The sequence below is a fragment of the Palaemon carinicauda genome, chromosome 6 (assembly GCF_036898095.1).
Source record: "Palaemon carinicauda isolate YSFRI2023 chromosome 6, ASM3689809v2, whole genome shotgun sequence".
NCBI lineage: Eukaryota > Metazoa > Arthropoda > Malacostraca > Decapoda > Palaemonidae > Palaemon > Palaemon carinicauda.
This window is the reverse complement of record NC_090730.1, coordinates 124,670,595-124,682,631: the sequence shown is the minus strand read 5'-3', so window position 1 is coordinate 124,682,631 and position 12,037 is coordinate 124,670,595. Positions and strand designations below refer to the sequence as shown.

The window sequence follows — 12,037 nt, the reverse complement described above, 5'->3', positions numbered from 1 at the left end:
CTGCCGCCCACGATTGTCAGCCAACAACCCCTGTACCCAGAGGTCTGGGAAAACACAACTGAAAATACTCATGTCCTGACGCTGTGCGCAAGGTCAGTTTTGTCTTAGGGAGGGGGATTTTTTTTTTTTTTATTAATGGAAGCTTTTTAAAACAAATCTTGCATAGAGAAAAAGATATTGTTACTTAAACTAAACAATGCTCGATGTAAAAACAAGTTAACCCCCATTACTATATTTTACCGAAGTGCAAGGTTCATTTATTTCATGGCTTTGTTATATTATATCTGTATCAAATATATATTTGATGGATTAATGTTATTGTTCATTATGAATTCGTCATTTCGTAACTAATTAATTTCTCAATTAGTGTGGAAGCAAGAGATGAAACTGATTCTATAAAATTGTGATATTTGAGCGTTGGAATAATTCACACAAATATCTGGTTTAGTAATAAATTTTCGTTCTGAAATTAGGCTGGGGGAATTGGAGCCTTTTATGTAAGGAGGTCACGCGGAGGAGTAAAGATTATCGTTTACATCATCATAAACATTTTCACATCCGATGTCACCTTTAAGTTATTTTGTCATAATTTCAGATGGCACCCTTCCCACCTTCCCATTACAACGCTCATATGCAATATGTTATTTTTCCTGTGACGTTAAACTGCTGCAAATATCTTTTGTGAACTTCATTTTAATCTGTGCTTATTGGATGGCAACACAATGTTTCTCAAATGTACTGATGAGGATATGGATTCCTATTCTCTGAGTTCGCTGTATAAAGAAAGATAACAATATAAGCCCTGCACGATGAAAGCTCAGGAGGCTTTGTGTTTTTCTGAATTATGACGTCATGATGTTATTTACGTTAAAGAGTGTATGCTTTTGTCAGTGTATTTTGCTTTTTCCTCTTTTATGTTAGAATGAAAAAGGCTAGAACACCGCAGCACTGGCCTAATCAGCATTATGATATAACAATACACATCTCAATCATTATGTCGTAATTCGCTGCTTTCGAAAAGAGTTGAGGAGTTCTAGAGCTTACTGTATGGGGTGATCAAAATAACATTTGCCTTCTTAGAATGGAAAGTAATTTGATATGTTTGCCAGAAGGTAAATAATTTGCTGATTATCTTCTAACTAATTCTATGGAATAAGGTTGACGAAGAAAATTTGTCAAGTGAAACTCGGAGACATTTCAATAGCAGGAATGTTGGGAGTCTCAATAGTAAAGTTATTAGGTAGTGTGAAAGGCCGAGAGAAGGTTGTGACTCAAAGGCAAGTTGAAAACAACTGAGTGATTTTATTATAGGACACTCTCCTTTATATACAAAACTTCAAGGCAACAAGAATTTTCATGTTAAAAATCACAGACAATGTTACAGAGGAGAAACAAGACATGTTTTTTCAGGTTCTTTTTAGTGTGAGGGGAGAGCGAAGATACAAGCACAAAATGAACTATGTACGAACGTGCGACACACGGTTGGTACATGGCTCCCCCCTAAAAATGACATACTGTACATGTTAAATAGGGTGCCCTGATCTGGAGAGGAGAACTGTAGGCAGGTCATCTGGCAGGAGATAAGCAGCTTTTAGACGATTAATGGAGACCCAGTCTTCTTTGCCACGAATGTTTAGTAGGAATGCTTTCGGATTGCGTCGGATCACAAGGAAAGGGCCCGTGTAAGGGGGCGTTAGCGGTGGCTTGCTAGTGTCGTTGTGCAGGAAGACGTGCGTTGCAGAGTGCAAGTCTGTCGGTATGTAATGCTTCGCAGGGGGCTTGTAAGTCTGGCGGCATGGAGTAAATTTTCCCACGACGTGACGTATGCGCTGGAGATCGTCGTCGGAGGTTGTAGAAAGAAAAAATTCGGCAGGGACGACCAACGGATCGCCATACACCATTTCAGCTGCTGAGACGTCGAGGGCGTCTTTAGGAGTGGTCCTTAGTCCCAGGAGGACCCAGGGAAGCTGAGTAAACCAGTTGCAATCTTTGTAGCGGGATATCAAAGCTGCTTTGAGGGTGCGATGAAAACGTTCAACCAGTCCATTGGCAGCGGGGTTGTAGGCCGTTGTGTGATGTAAGGTGATGCTCAGGAGATTCACTAATGATGTCCACAATTGAGAGGTGAAAGTGGTACCCCTGTCAGAAGTAATATGCTCAGGGATACCAAATCTTGCAATCCATCCTGAGAGTAAGGCAGATGTACATGAGGCGGACGTTGCAGTTTCCATGGGAATGGCTTCAGGCCAACGAGTGGAGAGGTCGATGACGGTAAACAGGTAACGATGTCCTTGTGATGTGGGTAGGGGACCTACAACGTCGACGTGAATATGTGCGAAACGACGCTGAGGTTGAGGAAAGGTGCCCACTCCTGAATCCGTGTGTCGATGTACTTTGGAAGTTTGGAAAGAAATACAGGCGTGGACCCAATCCTTAGTATCCTTAGAAATGCCGTGCCAAATGAATTTCGTCTTCAGTAGCTGTGCAGTAGAACGGCACGAGGGATGTGAAAGGCCGTGAATGAAATCAAACACCTGCCGGCGCATGGGAGCAGGGATCCAAGGTCGCGGTCTTCCAGTACTGACGTCACAGAGGAGGGTGGTGTTGGAGTCTTCGAGGGGGTAGTCTTCCCAACAAAGGGACGTGCAGGATGTCCTACATGCTTGATACTCTGGATCCTGTCGTTGGGCTTCAGCCAGGGCGTTGTAATCCAATTTCAGTTGAACGGCAGCCAACGTGTTTCTTGACAGGGCATCGGCAACGGGATTCATTTTCCCAGGGACGTATTGAAGGGTGCAATTGTATTCAGCCACGGCGGAGAGATGTCGGCGTTGACTGGCGGACCAGGCGTCAGACTGTCGAGTGAAAGCGTCCACCAGAGGCATATGGTCTGTGCGAATGACGAAGGGCGTACCTTCTAAGAAATGGCGAAAGTGACGGACAGCCAAGTGCACCGCTAGCAATTCGCGATCGAAGGTAGAATAACCCGATTCTGCCTTGGACAGTTTTCTGCTGAAGAAGGCCAATGGCGGGGCGAGCCGTTGACCACCTGCTCGAGTACTGCACCAATAGTGACGTCGCTGGCATCGGTGGAGAGAAGGAGAGAGGCATGTGGGATAGGAAAAGTGAGAGCCGCAGCAGTTGGTAGGGCCTTCTTTGCATTGCAAAAGGCTGCTTCTTGAAGGGGACCCCACTTCAGGTCCTTTGGCTTGCCCTTGAGGGAGGCGTAGAGGGGAGCAAGAGTAGCGGCAATGGCTGGCAGAAAACGGTGATAATAGTTGATCATGCCCAAAAATTCCTGCAGAGCTTTGACGGTCGAGGGCACGGGGAAGTCCTGAACAGCTGCTACCTTCTCAGGTAGGGGGTGGACACCTTCAGGAGTGATGCGGTGCCCTAAGAACGACACTTCGTTGGCGCCAAAGGTACACTTGTCGTACCGGACTTCAAGGCCGTTTTGTTGTAGGCGGTTGAGCACGATGCGCAGGTGACGGAGGTGTTCCTCTTTTGAGGAGGAGAACACAAGTATGTTGTCCACATAACATACACAGATGGGGAGGTCCCCTAAGATGCCATCCATGAGACGTTGAAACGTGGCCCCAGCATTACGAAGGCCAAAACAGGAGTAATTGAAGGTGTATGTACCAAACGGAGTGGTTATGGCGGTCTTGGGGATGTCTTCTGGGCTCATAGGCACCTGATAATACCCCTTCAGGAGGTCGAGCGTAGAGAAAACCTTTGCTTTGTGCAGGTAGGAGGTCACGTCAGCAATGTTTGGGAGGGGGTAGTGATCCGGTTCTGTTTGCATGTTCAGGCGCCTGTAATCCCCGCACGGACGGAGGGAGCCGTCTTTCTTCAGAACGATGTGTAAGGTGACGACCATGGGCTGGAGGCCTTTTGGCAAAGGCCCATTTCCTCCATTTCGGCGAACGTCTGTTTGGCGGGTGCCAATCGTTCCGGTGCCAGACGTCTGAATTTTGCGAAGACTGGGGGTCCCGGCGTCTTGATATGGTGATAAATACCGTGCCTGGCAGGAACCGTGGGCGTTTGGCCAAGTTCTGGACGGAAAACTTCCGGGTACGACGTGATGAAGTGGGCGTAGGCATCCGTGGGTGCGCTAATGTGGAGAGCGAGGTTGGAGGGGGCGGGTTGAAGAGGTGTCGACAAGTACGAGTCTGCGTTGACCAATCGTCGGTGGGCGACATCGACCAGAAGGTGGAAATGAGAGAGAAAATCCGCACCGAGGATTGGCAATGTGACGTCAGCAACGAGAAACTTCCAATTCAATTTACCGTTTCCAAACGATAATGTTAGGTTCTCTAACTGTAGGTGGGTATCGCAGATACGTTGGCAGCTACCAAGCGGACGTCGACAGACGTAGACAGACTACGTCGTGTCCTGAAGAGTTCCCTTGGCAAAAGAGAACGACAAGCACCCGTGTCTACCAAATATCGCACGCCCTGCATTATGTAAACAGAAAAGATTAGAAACACGGGAGGCCACCGCCATGAGCGATGGCCTACTTACACGTTTTTTGGCCACTGACAATCCTTGGCACATTTTTTGGCGGTTGCCCCGAATCTGAAGTGATAGTAGCAAAACTGCGGCGAATGGGAGGTAGTAAGTGGCTGTAGAATTCGTTGGTTGGGGCGCGAGGGAGTGGCGGGTGGTGGGTGGCTTTGTCGCCGCTTCGGCCCGTCACGGGGTAGGCGTGTATGTCTTACGGCATTCACGTCAGCTTCGGGTGACGTTGAATAGGCGTCCTCTTCGTCAGGGGTGGAGGCGTTGATGGAGGTCTTGAAGTGGCTGTCCATAAGGGCGTCGGCTTTGATCAACAAGTCCTTTATGGGTAAACTATCGACATTGGGTATGGCAGCGTGTATAGGTCCGGGTAAACGGCGTATCCAAAGGGCTCGAAGTAGGTTCACCTCACGAGGAGAGCCGTCTGTGGCAGGTTGCAGGCGAGCGATACTGGTCATTTCCCTGAGGGCGAGCGAAGGCCTTTGGTCCCTAAACGGTTGTTGCGAGAGCTGAAAAAGCTTTGCTATACGGGCGGCTGGTGACGGCGAGTACTGCTGCAGAAGGTATGTTTTGAGGGCGTCATGCGCTATTGGGGTGTCTCCTTGTTCACAAAGCCAGTCGGATATTTCCGGGAAGGTGTCCTTGGGTATCGCCGCGAGAACATAATCTGCCATGGTGGTTGAGCAAGTCACGCCCTTGATGCGAAACTGGACTTCTGCGCGCTGAAACCAAGCAAACGCCTCTCTGCTGGCGAATGATGAAAGCTTCAATGGGGGAGTCGCAGCAATAACTTCCGTAGAGTCCTCCATGGTACCAACGATGGAGGGGCGAGGGGGGGAGGGGCGGGGGTGGAAGGCGGGAGGAGCGAGTCGACTTCCGGGGTCACCAATGTGACGGGCCGAGAGAAGGTTGTGACTCAAAGGCAAGTTGAAAACTTGTTGTTGTTGTTGAAGATAGCCTGGCCCTTTTGGCCAGACACGGGCTTTTGCAATCTTGCAGCCCGTAGGTGTTTAGGTAGGATATATTGGGATAGGTAGTTGGGTGGGGAATAATCTGCAACATTTATTTGAGGATATTGGGATAGGTTTTGGGTGGTGATGGGATGTTTGAGAAAGGAGTGATTGACTGTGGGAAGTGGATACCTTCCTATGAGCCCACTGGCTCCAGTCTTAGTTAGAGAGAAAGAATTACAGTAGCAAGTCCCGATAAGTAGGAGAGCTCGGGAAGGAGTTGAAAGTTTGTAGTCGGAGAAGTTGATATAGGTGAAGTAAAAAAACTTCATAGTGGTTTAAGCTTAAGTTGTGAGATAGAGGGATAGTGTGAGATTTCAGCTGAGTGGGGGAGAGCTGAAAAAGAGGAATTATAGCGGTTTTAGTGGTAGAGATAGGGTGGATACAAAATTCCTGTACCTGTGAATAATAATAAAGAAAAAAAAAACGTAAAAATAAAGGTTACTTGTGATTTTATTTATTGAGACAAACAAAGGTGGTTTGGAGGGATGACTGAACTGAAAAAAGAAGGGAGATTGAAGGTGAAGAAGGTAACACAGGCCGCTGTGCGACATCGGGTTACCAGCTGAGAGGAGAGAAAGATATGCTGGAAGTCAAAAAGACCGCCGACGACCCCGACCCCACCCCCAGACTGGCAACACAGGCTGCTGTGTGACATCGGGTTACCAGTGTAGAGGAGAGAAAGATATGCTGGAAGTCAAAAAGACTGCCGACGACCCCGACCCCACCCCCAGACTGGCAACACAGGCCGCTGTGCGACATAGGGTTACCAGCTGAGAGGAGAGAAAGATATGGCCACCAGCCGCCAGCAATCGTTCCGCTCCCAGCACAGAAATTGCAGGGGGGATAAGGTTTCTCTTTTAATTGCCGCTTAGATTTCTCGTTGGCTTTGTTGCAACGTTATCTCGGTGGAGGGTAGCTGCGGAGAAAGGCTAAGAGGGTGTTGTGATTGTCAATAATATGCTTGCCAATTGCTGTTGCAGTTGCAGGAGTGTTGGGATTAAGATCCTGGCGAAGCAGGCTTGTTTCCTGACATTGCTGTAGATAGTGCTGTATAGGTTCTTCTGTGTCTTGATTACAGAACTTGCATGGTCTGATTGGTCTATGCGGTGCTGCAGGGTCTTGGCCATTATCTAAGATGATTTGCCAGTTGCATAGATATCCCAGTCGCAGTCTGCAGATGATTACTGCGTCCTGGTGAGGTGTTTGTCTTGCAATTGGGTGTGGTAGTATGTTTGTAGCTTCAATATACCACTTTGCAGATCTTGATCCATCTAGGAAGGCTCTTCTTACTTCACTAGTCTTTTGGATGTTGCAGTAGGTAACCATTTTATTTTTAATGGTTTTTAATGACTGTTGCAGAGTAATGCTAATAGTTTGGCACATTAAGGCCGATTTAGCTAGGTGGTCGGCCTCGTCGTTGCCGGAGATTCCTGTATGACTTGGAATCCAATTCAAGGTGACTTGCCTGTTGTTTCTTTGGTGGAGCAGGACTAAGAATTTAATTGCAGTGATGAGGTATACATTCTCTGTAGGTTCCTTGCTGCTGAGGGCCAGCATGGCTCCTCTGGAGTTCTGTATGGATCGTTGTGTTCCCGTTATGTTGATTGGCAGAGTGTTCTAGAGCTTTTGCAATGGCCACTAGCTCAGTTTGCAGTGTGGAGGCATGGTTGGACAGTCTCCAGTTTGCTTTATATCCTGATGTAGAGATAACTGCAGCAGCAGCTGCAGGGATTGCACGGTCAACTGATCCATCTGTATAATAGGTGTGAGGTGCAGGTGTGTTCCTGATTGCATTTTTTGCAGCTGCAGTGAGTTGCTCTGGCGTGCAGAGAGCCTTGCTTGCTTCTGGTAGGATAGTGAAGTTGTATTTGATAGGATCACAAGCCCAAGGAGCACGAGGGATGTAGCCTTCATGCATTTGTTGTCCCTTGATTTTGTGAGCCTCATTTTGCATCTGCATTCTTCTGAGTGTATCTAGTAGTTTCTTTGCATGGGAGTTAGGCGGATCCAGTTCTTCAGCAAGAGGTAGAAGCCTTTTTATTTAATCGTTGAGTGGGCTTTTTCTGTCTGCAATGATTGACTTGAATATAATGCTGCTATTCCTGATGTCAATCCTGGCTGACAGGGGAATTAGGTTGGTTTCTGCTCTAAGTAAGCAGAGTCTTGTCCACATTGGAGAGCCACTAATGAGTCTCATGGCATTGTTTTGGACTACTTCTAATGATGCTTTTTGAGTGTCAGTCAATGCATCAAGTGTGGGTGCTGCATAATCAATGTGGGAACGAATTTCTTGTAGGTAAAACAGTCTTAGGAGGTTGTTTGATACTCCTTGTTTAAGGGAGGTCATGCGTTTCATGGCTGATAGACGAATTTTTGTCTTCTTTCTGAGGTAGGTTACTTCATTGGCTGGTGATAGGGTTTTGCTAATGATTACCCCAAGGTACATGAATTGACTCACCCATTCGATGTCCTCACCCCTCAGTGTGAAGTTCTGAGGGTTTTGCGAATGTTTTTATAGCCATTGCTTTGGTTTTGTTGGTGTTGATCTTTAGGCCAAGATCCTTGCATTTGGCCTGGATCATGTCAAGGGCTTTTTAAGTGATATTTCTGGCATGAGCTTTCTTTGGGCATACTATGCATATATCATCGGCATATATGAAAATTTCCACTCCATTTGGGAGTTTTAAAGTGGATAAGTTCTCCATTAGTAGATTGAAAAGGTAGGGGCTGAGTATGCCTCCTTGTGGTGTACCGTTTTCTAAGGGGATGAACTCAGTGGTTTTTCCTTGGAAAGTGACTCTGGCTTCTGGGTTTTGTGTGTAGTTTCGAGTCCAGGCCAGTAAGTGTCCTTTCACTCTCTTTTCAACAAGTGTGAAGAGTATAGCTGGTGAGCTGGCTAGCTCAAAGGCTTTCTCGAGATCAAGGAATATGACAAAACCTCTTTTGTCATTAATTGTTGAGAGGACATCTGTAATGCATTCTTGATTGCCTATGCCATTTCTGTAGGCATATAGGCGATGATGTGGTTAGCCTATTTTCCACTACAGTCTATTGAGTACCATTCTCTCAGCTACTTTCTCTATGCAGCTTATCAAAGCTATAGGTCGGTAGGTATTTGGCTCCTTGGGTTTTGGAATAGGTTTGGTGTCTTGCTGGTTCCATGTGGTTGGACGTAGTCTCTCCGTGTGTGTCCTGTTTATCAAATGCAGGTAGACCAATTTAGCATGGTTTACCATGTTCCTCAGCATGCTGTATGTGATGAGATCGGCTCCAGGGGCAGTGTCCTTCCTGCCTTTTGATAGGGCCGTATTTAATTCCTCCATGGTATAGGGGTGATCAGTGTCATCTACCATGTTGCAGGCGGCTTCTATGATGTTGTTCCTGATTGGGAGCAGTGTTCTCTGCCTGTTGATATTTAGCAGAGGTAGATTGGTGCTTTTTCCTCTGTCCGCAATGTTGTTAGCAATCCTCTTGGCTTCAGCTAATGGGTCTGGGTGTGTGATTCTGGGTGTATTGTACTTCCCAGAGACTTTATTAAACCAGCCCCATATTTTGGATAGGGATGTGCTGAAGTTGACCTCGTTGCACCATGAGTACCATTTGTCTAGTTTGACTTCCAGTGATACTTGTACAGAATGTTTGATGATCTCTACAAGTATTATGTAGCTCATCAGTTCTGTGTCTTCTGAGAAGTTTCCTGGTCCTGTTTATTCTGGCATTCATTTCTTTGATGCGGCTGTTATAGTACCAGGCATCAGCATGTTTCTTCTCAGAGTTCTTTTTTTGTGGCATGGATACACTGGCTGCTATCTCTAGTTGTTTGCTGAAGTCAGTTGATAGGGTGGAGATATCATTGTGCGGGTGTTTGATATATTCCAGAGCCCACTCTGTCATGGCTGTTTCGAATTTTTCCCAGTTAGCAAACTCTGGGTTCCACCTTTTTGGGGGCGGAGGAGGAGGTGGGTATTTCTGCAATTCGAGTGTTACTTCAATGGCAAAGTTATCACTGATTAGTACAGGATGTGGTTGCCATTTGGCTCCTCTTTGTATGGCACTGGATAAGAAGGTGAGATCTAGGCGACCTCCTTTTAGATGGGTGGCTTCTGTGACGTTGTTGAGCAGTGCTACATCAGGATATTCCTGCAGTAGGGCATGCAAGTGTCTGCCAGTTTGATTTGTTTCTGATATTGAGTTCAGGAACTGATGATGGGCGTTAAAGTCGCCTGCAATAATTGAGTCATCGTTGGAGGCTGCTGCAAAGAGTGCTTCGGCATCAATATTTTTTGCTGGGGACTTGTATATGTTGTGGACTGTTAGCGTCGTGGCTAGGAGAGATATCTGGACACTAAGAGTCTCTGCCTCTGTCCCACAGTCTATGCTTGGTAGTAGTTTGGAGGGGATGCTGCTTTTGATGAGAGTAGTCAGTCCTCTTGTCGTTGGTGATTGATACGTTGTGTATACTTTGTATCATGAGAACGTGAATGGTATGCTCTCATTAAGCAGAGTTTCTTGCAGTATGATGATGTCAGGGTTTTGCACTGAGGTTTGAGACTGGAGAAATGCAAGGTTGTTTCGAAGTCCACAAATATTCCATTGGAGCAGTTTTACTTGGGTGTTTTGGTTGTTGCAAGTGGTTGTATTAGGTCCATTTGCAGGAGGAACTATGAAGGGAATTGAGCTCTTAGTTCCTTGGCGGCGTTGTCAAACACGAAGTCATCCAGAGACTCCTGTGTAAATTTGATTTTGCGGGATCGCAAGAAGTTGCGAAGGATGTTGCTGATGGCTGCTAGCAGAGCATCTATGGGACAAACAGAAAGGTCGTACTCACTGCTGTCAATGTTTAAAGGATGTTTGGAGGGGCGTGAGGCGCTAGATTTGCTTGTGACGGTGGAAGGTAGGTTAGGAAATTCTCTTAAGGAGTGGGAAATGTTGGGTGTGTGAGTGATCGGTGCAGAGGAGGATGGGTTGGGTTCTGGTTGTTTTGGCTGGGTGACATTGGGAGAATTGGTTGGAGAGGTAAGTTTTAAAGGTGAGGGAGTGCGAGGAGTATGGGTTGGGAATCTTTTTGCTTTGGGAGGAGGTTTGGGAGGACGTTGAGGTTTAGGTGCTGGAGGGGGGGTTGGTGGAGAGGAAAGTTCAGGAATGGCATGTCTGGTAGGGTTAGGATTTTGTTGGGAGGTGTGGTTGGATGGTGGAGGGATTTGTTTAGTTGGAGGTGGCTGAGTTCGACGCTGTTGACGTGGATGGAGGTTGTAGTGGCGGTCTGCTCCTTGGCAGTCTGCAATTCTCTGAAGTCTGTGGGGGCATCTATCATGCCAAGCATGATGGGATCCTCCACAGTTAGGGCAGCGGGCGATGGTTTTGTGCCCTGCTTTATGCCTGGCAATACAGTGGGCGGTGGGGTGTTGTCTGCTGCTGCAAACCCCACAGATCTCTGGACCTGTACAGCGGGATTTGTGGTGGCCAAACTTCTGACACCGGAAGCATCGAAGTGGTTCCTTGATGTACTCTTCGGTGCGGAATGTGCCCCAAAGGCCGAAGGATAGGTGAGGAGGGCGAGATCCCTTGTGGATGGCCTCCAATTTGTGGGATCTACCTCTGGCTTTCCCTTCACATCTCTTGACAGTGATGATGGAGGGATGTTGGAGCACAGGTTCTAGTGGAAGGTCGAGGTCATAGACAATGATAATGGTGGTGGGCCTTTCGTTGATGTCCAGTTTTAGCACGTTTTCTTGTTGCTCAAGATAGGTCTTTGTTGGCTCATCTTTAGCTGTTATGACCAGTTGTCCCCTGCGATTGGGACGTATGGTCATGTTGAAGTGAGGATTGCTAGCCTCCATGGCTACTATGGCAGCATAGGATGTTATGCTGGGTCCTGGAGTCAGCCTAAACTTGGAGTCTCCAGTTGTTGCTATTTGCGAAGGTGGTTCTTGAGAAGGGTTATTTTCATTCTCAACGTCTTCTTGGGTCGCTGATGGGTGATCTGGGGTCTGCACTGGGTGGGCCTTTGAAGTTCCAGGGACTGGTTCTGTTGCAGGAGACTGGGGGAGCTTTGTATGGCTCCTCAAAGTAAGGCATCTTGGTTTTTTTATCCTGCCCTTCTCCACTCCTGTTCGATGGGAGGAGGTGGGGATAGGGGATGAACCCCTTTCTGCCATTTCAGAACACGATGGTGGTCCTCAGCTGTCGAACAATGTATGCTGCAGGTGTCGTCTCAATAAAGAAAAATAAAGAAAAAGAAAAATCAAAACTCAGTTAAGTTTGTAAAATAGCAAACACTGAAAAACTCTAAGGGAAATGCAGTGAGAATTTCAGTTACTCGCTAGTTAAAGGTGATCCTTTCACTAGCTTGTTAGTGAAGAGGATGAAGTTGAAAACAACTGAGTGAATTTATTATAGAACACTCTCCTTTGTATACAAAAGTTCAAGGCAACAAGAATTTCATGTTAAAAAAACAGGCAATGTTACAGAGGAGAAACAAGACATGTTTTTTCAGGTTTTTTTTA

The 12,037-nt window shown here is 46.8% G+C and overlaps 1 protein-coding gene across 1 annotated transcript in view; it reads left to right on the top strand.

Moving 5' to 3' along the window:
- The first annotated feature begins 11,700 nt into the window (after positions 1–11,700).
- The window catches only part of LOC137643218 (DE-cadherin-like), a 126,554-nt gene continuing 126,217 nt past the window's right edge, over positions 11,701–12,037 (top strand). Inside the window, exon 1 of the mRNA XM_068376066.1 lies at positions 11,701–11,726. Coding sequence (XP_068232167.1) covers positions 11,701–11,726 — 26 coding nt within the window. The remainder of the gene's footprint in view (positions 11,727–12,037) is intronic.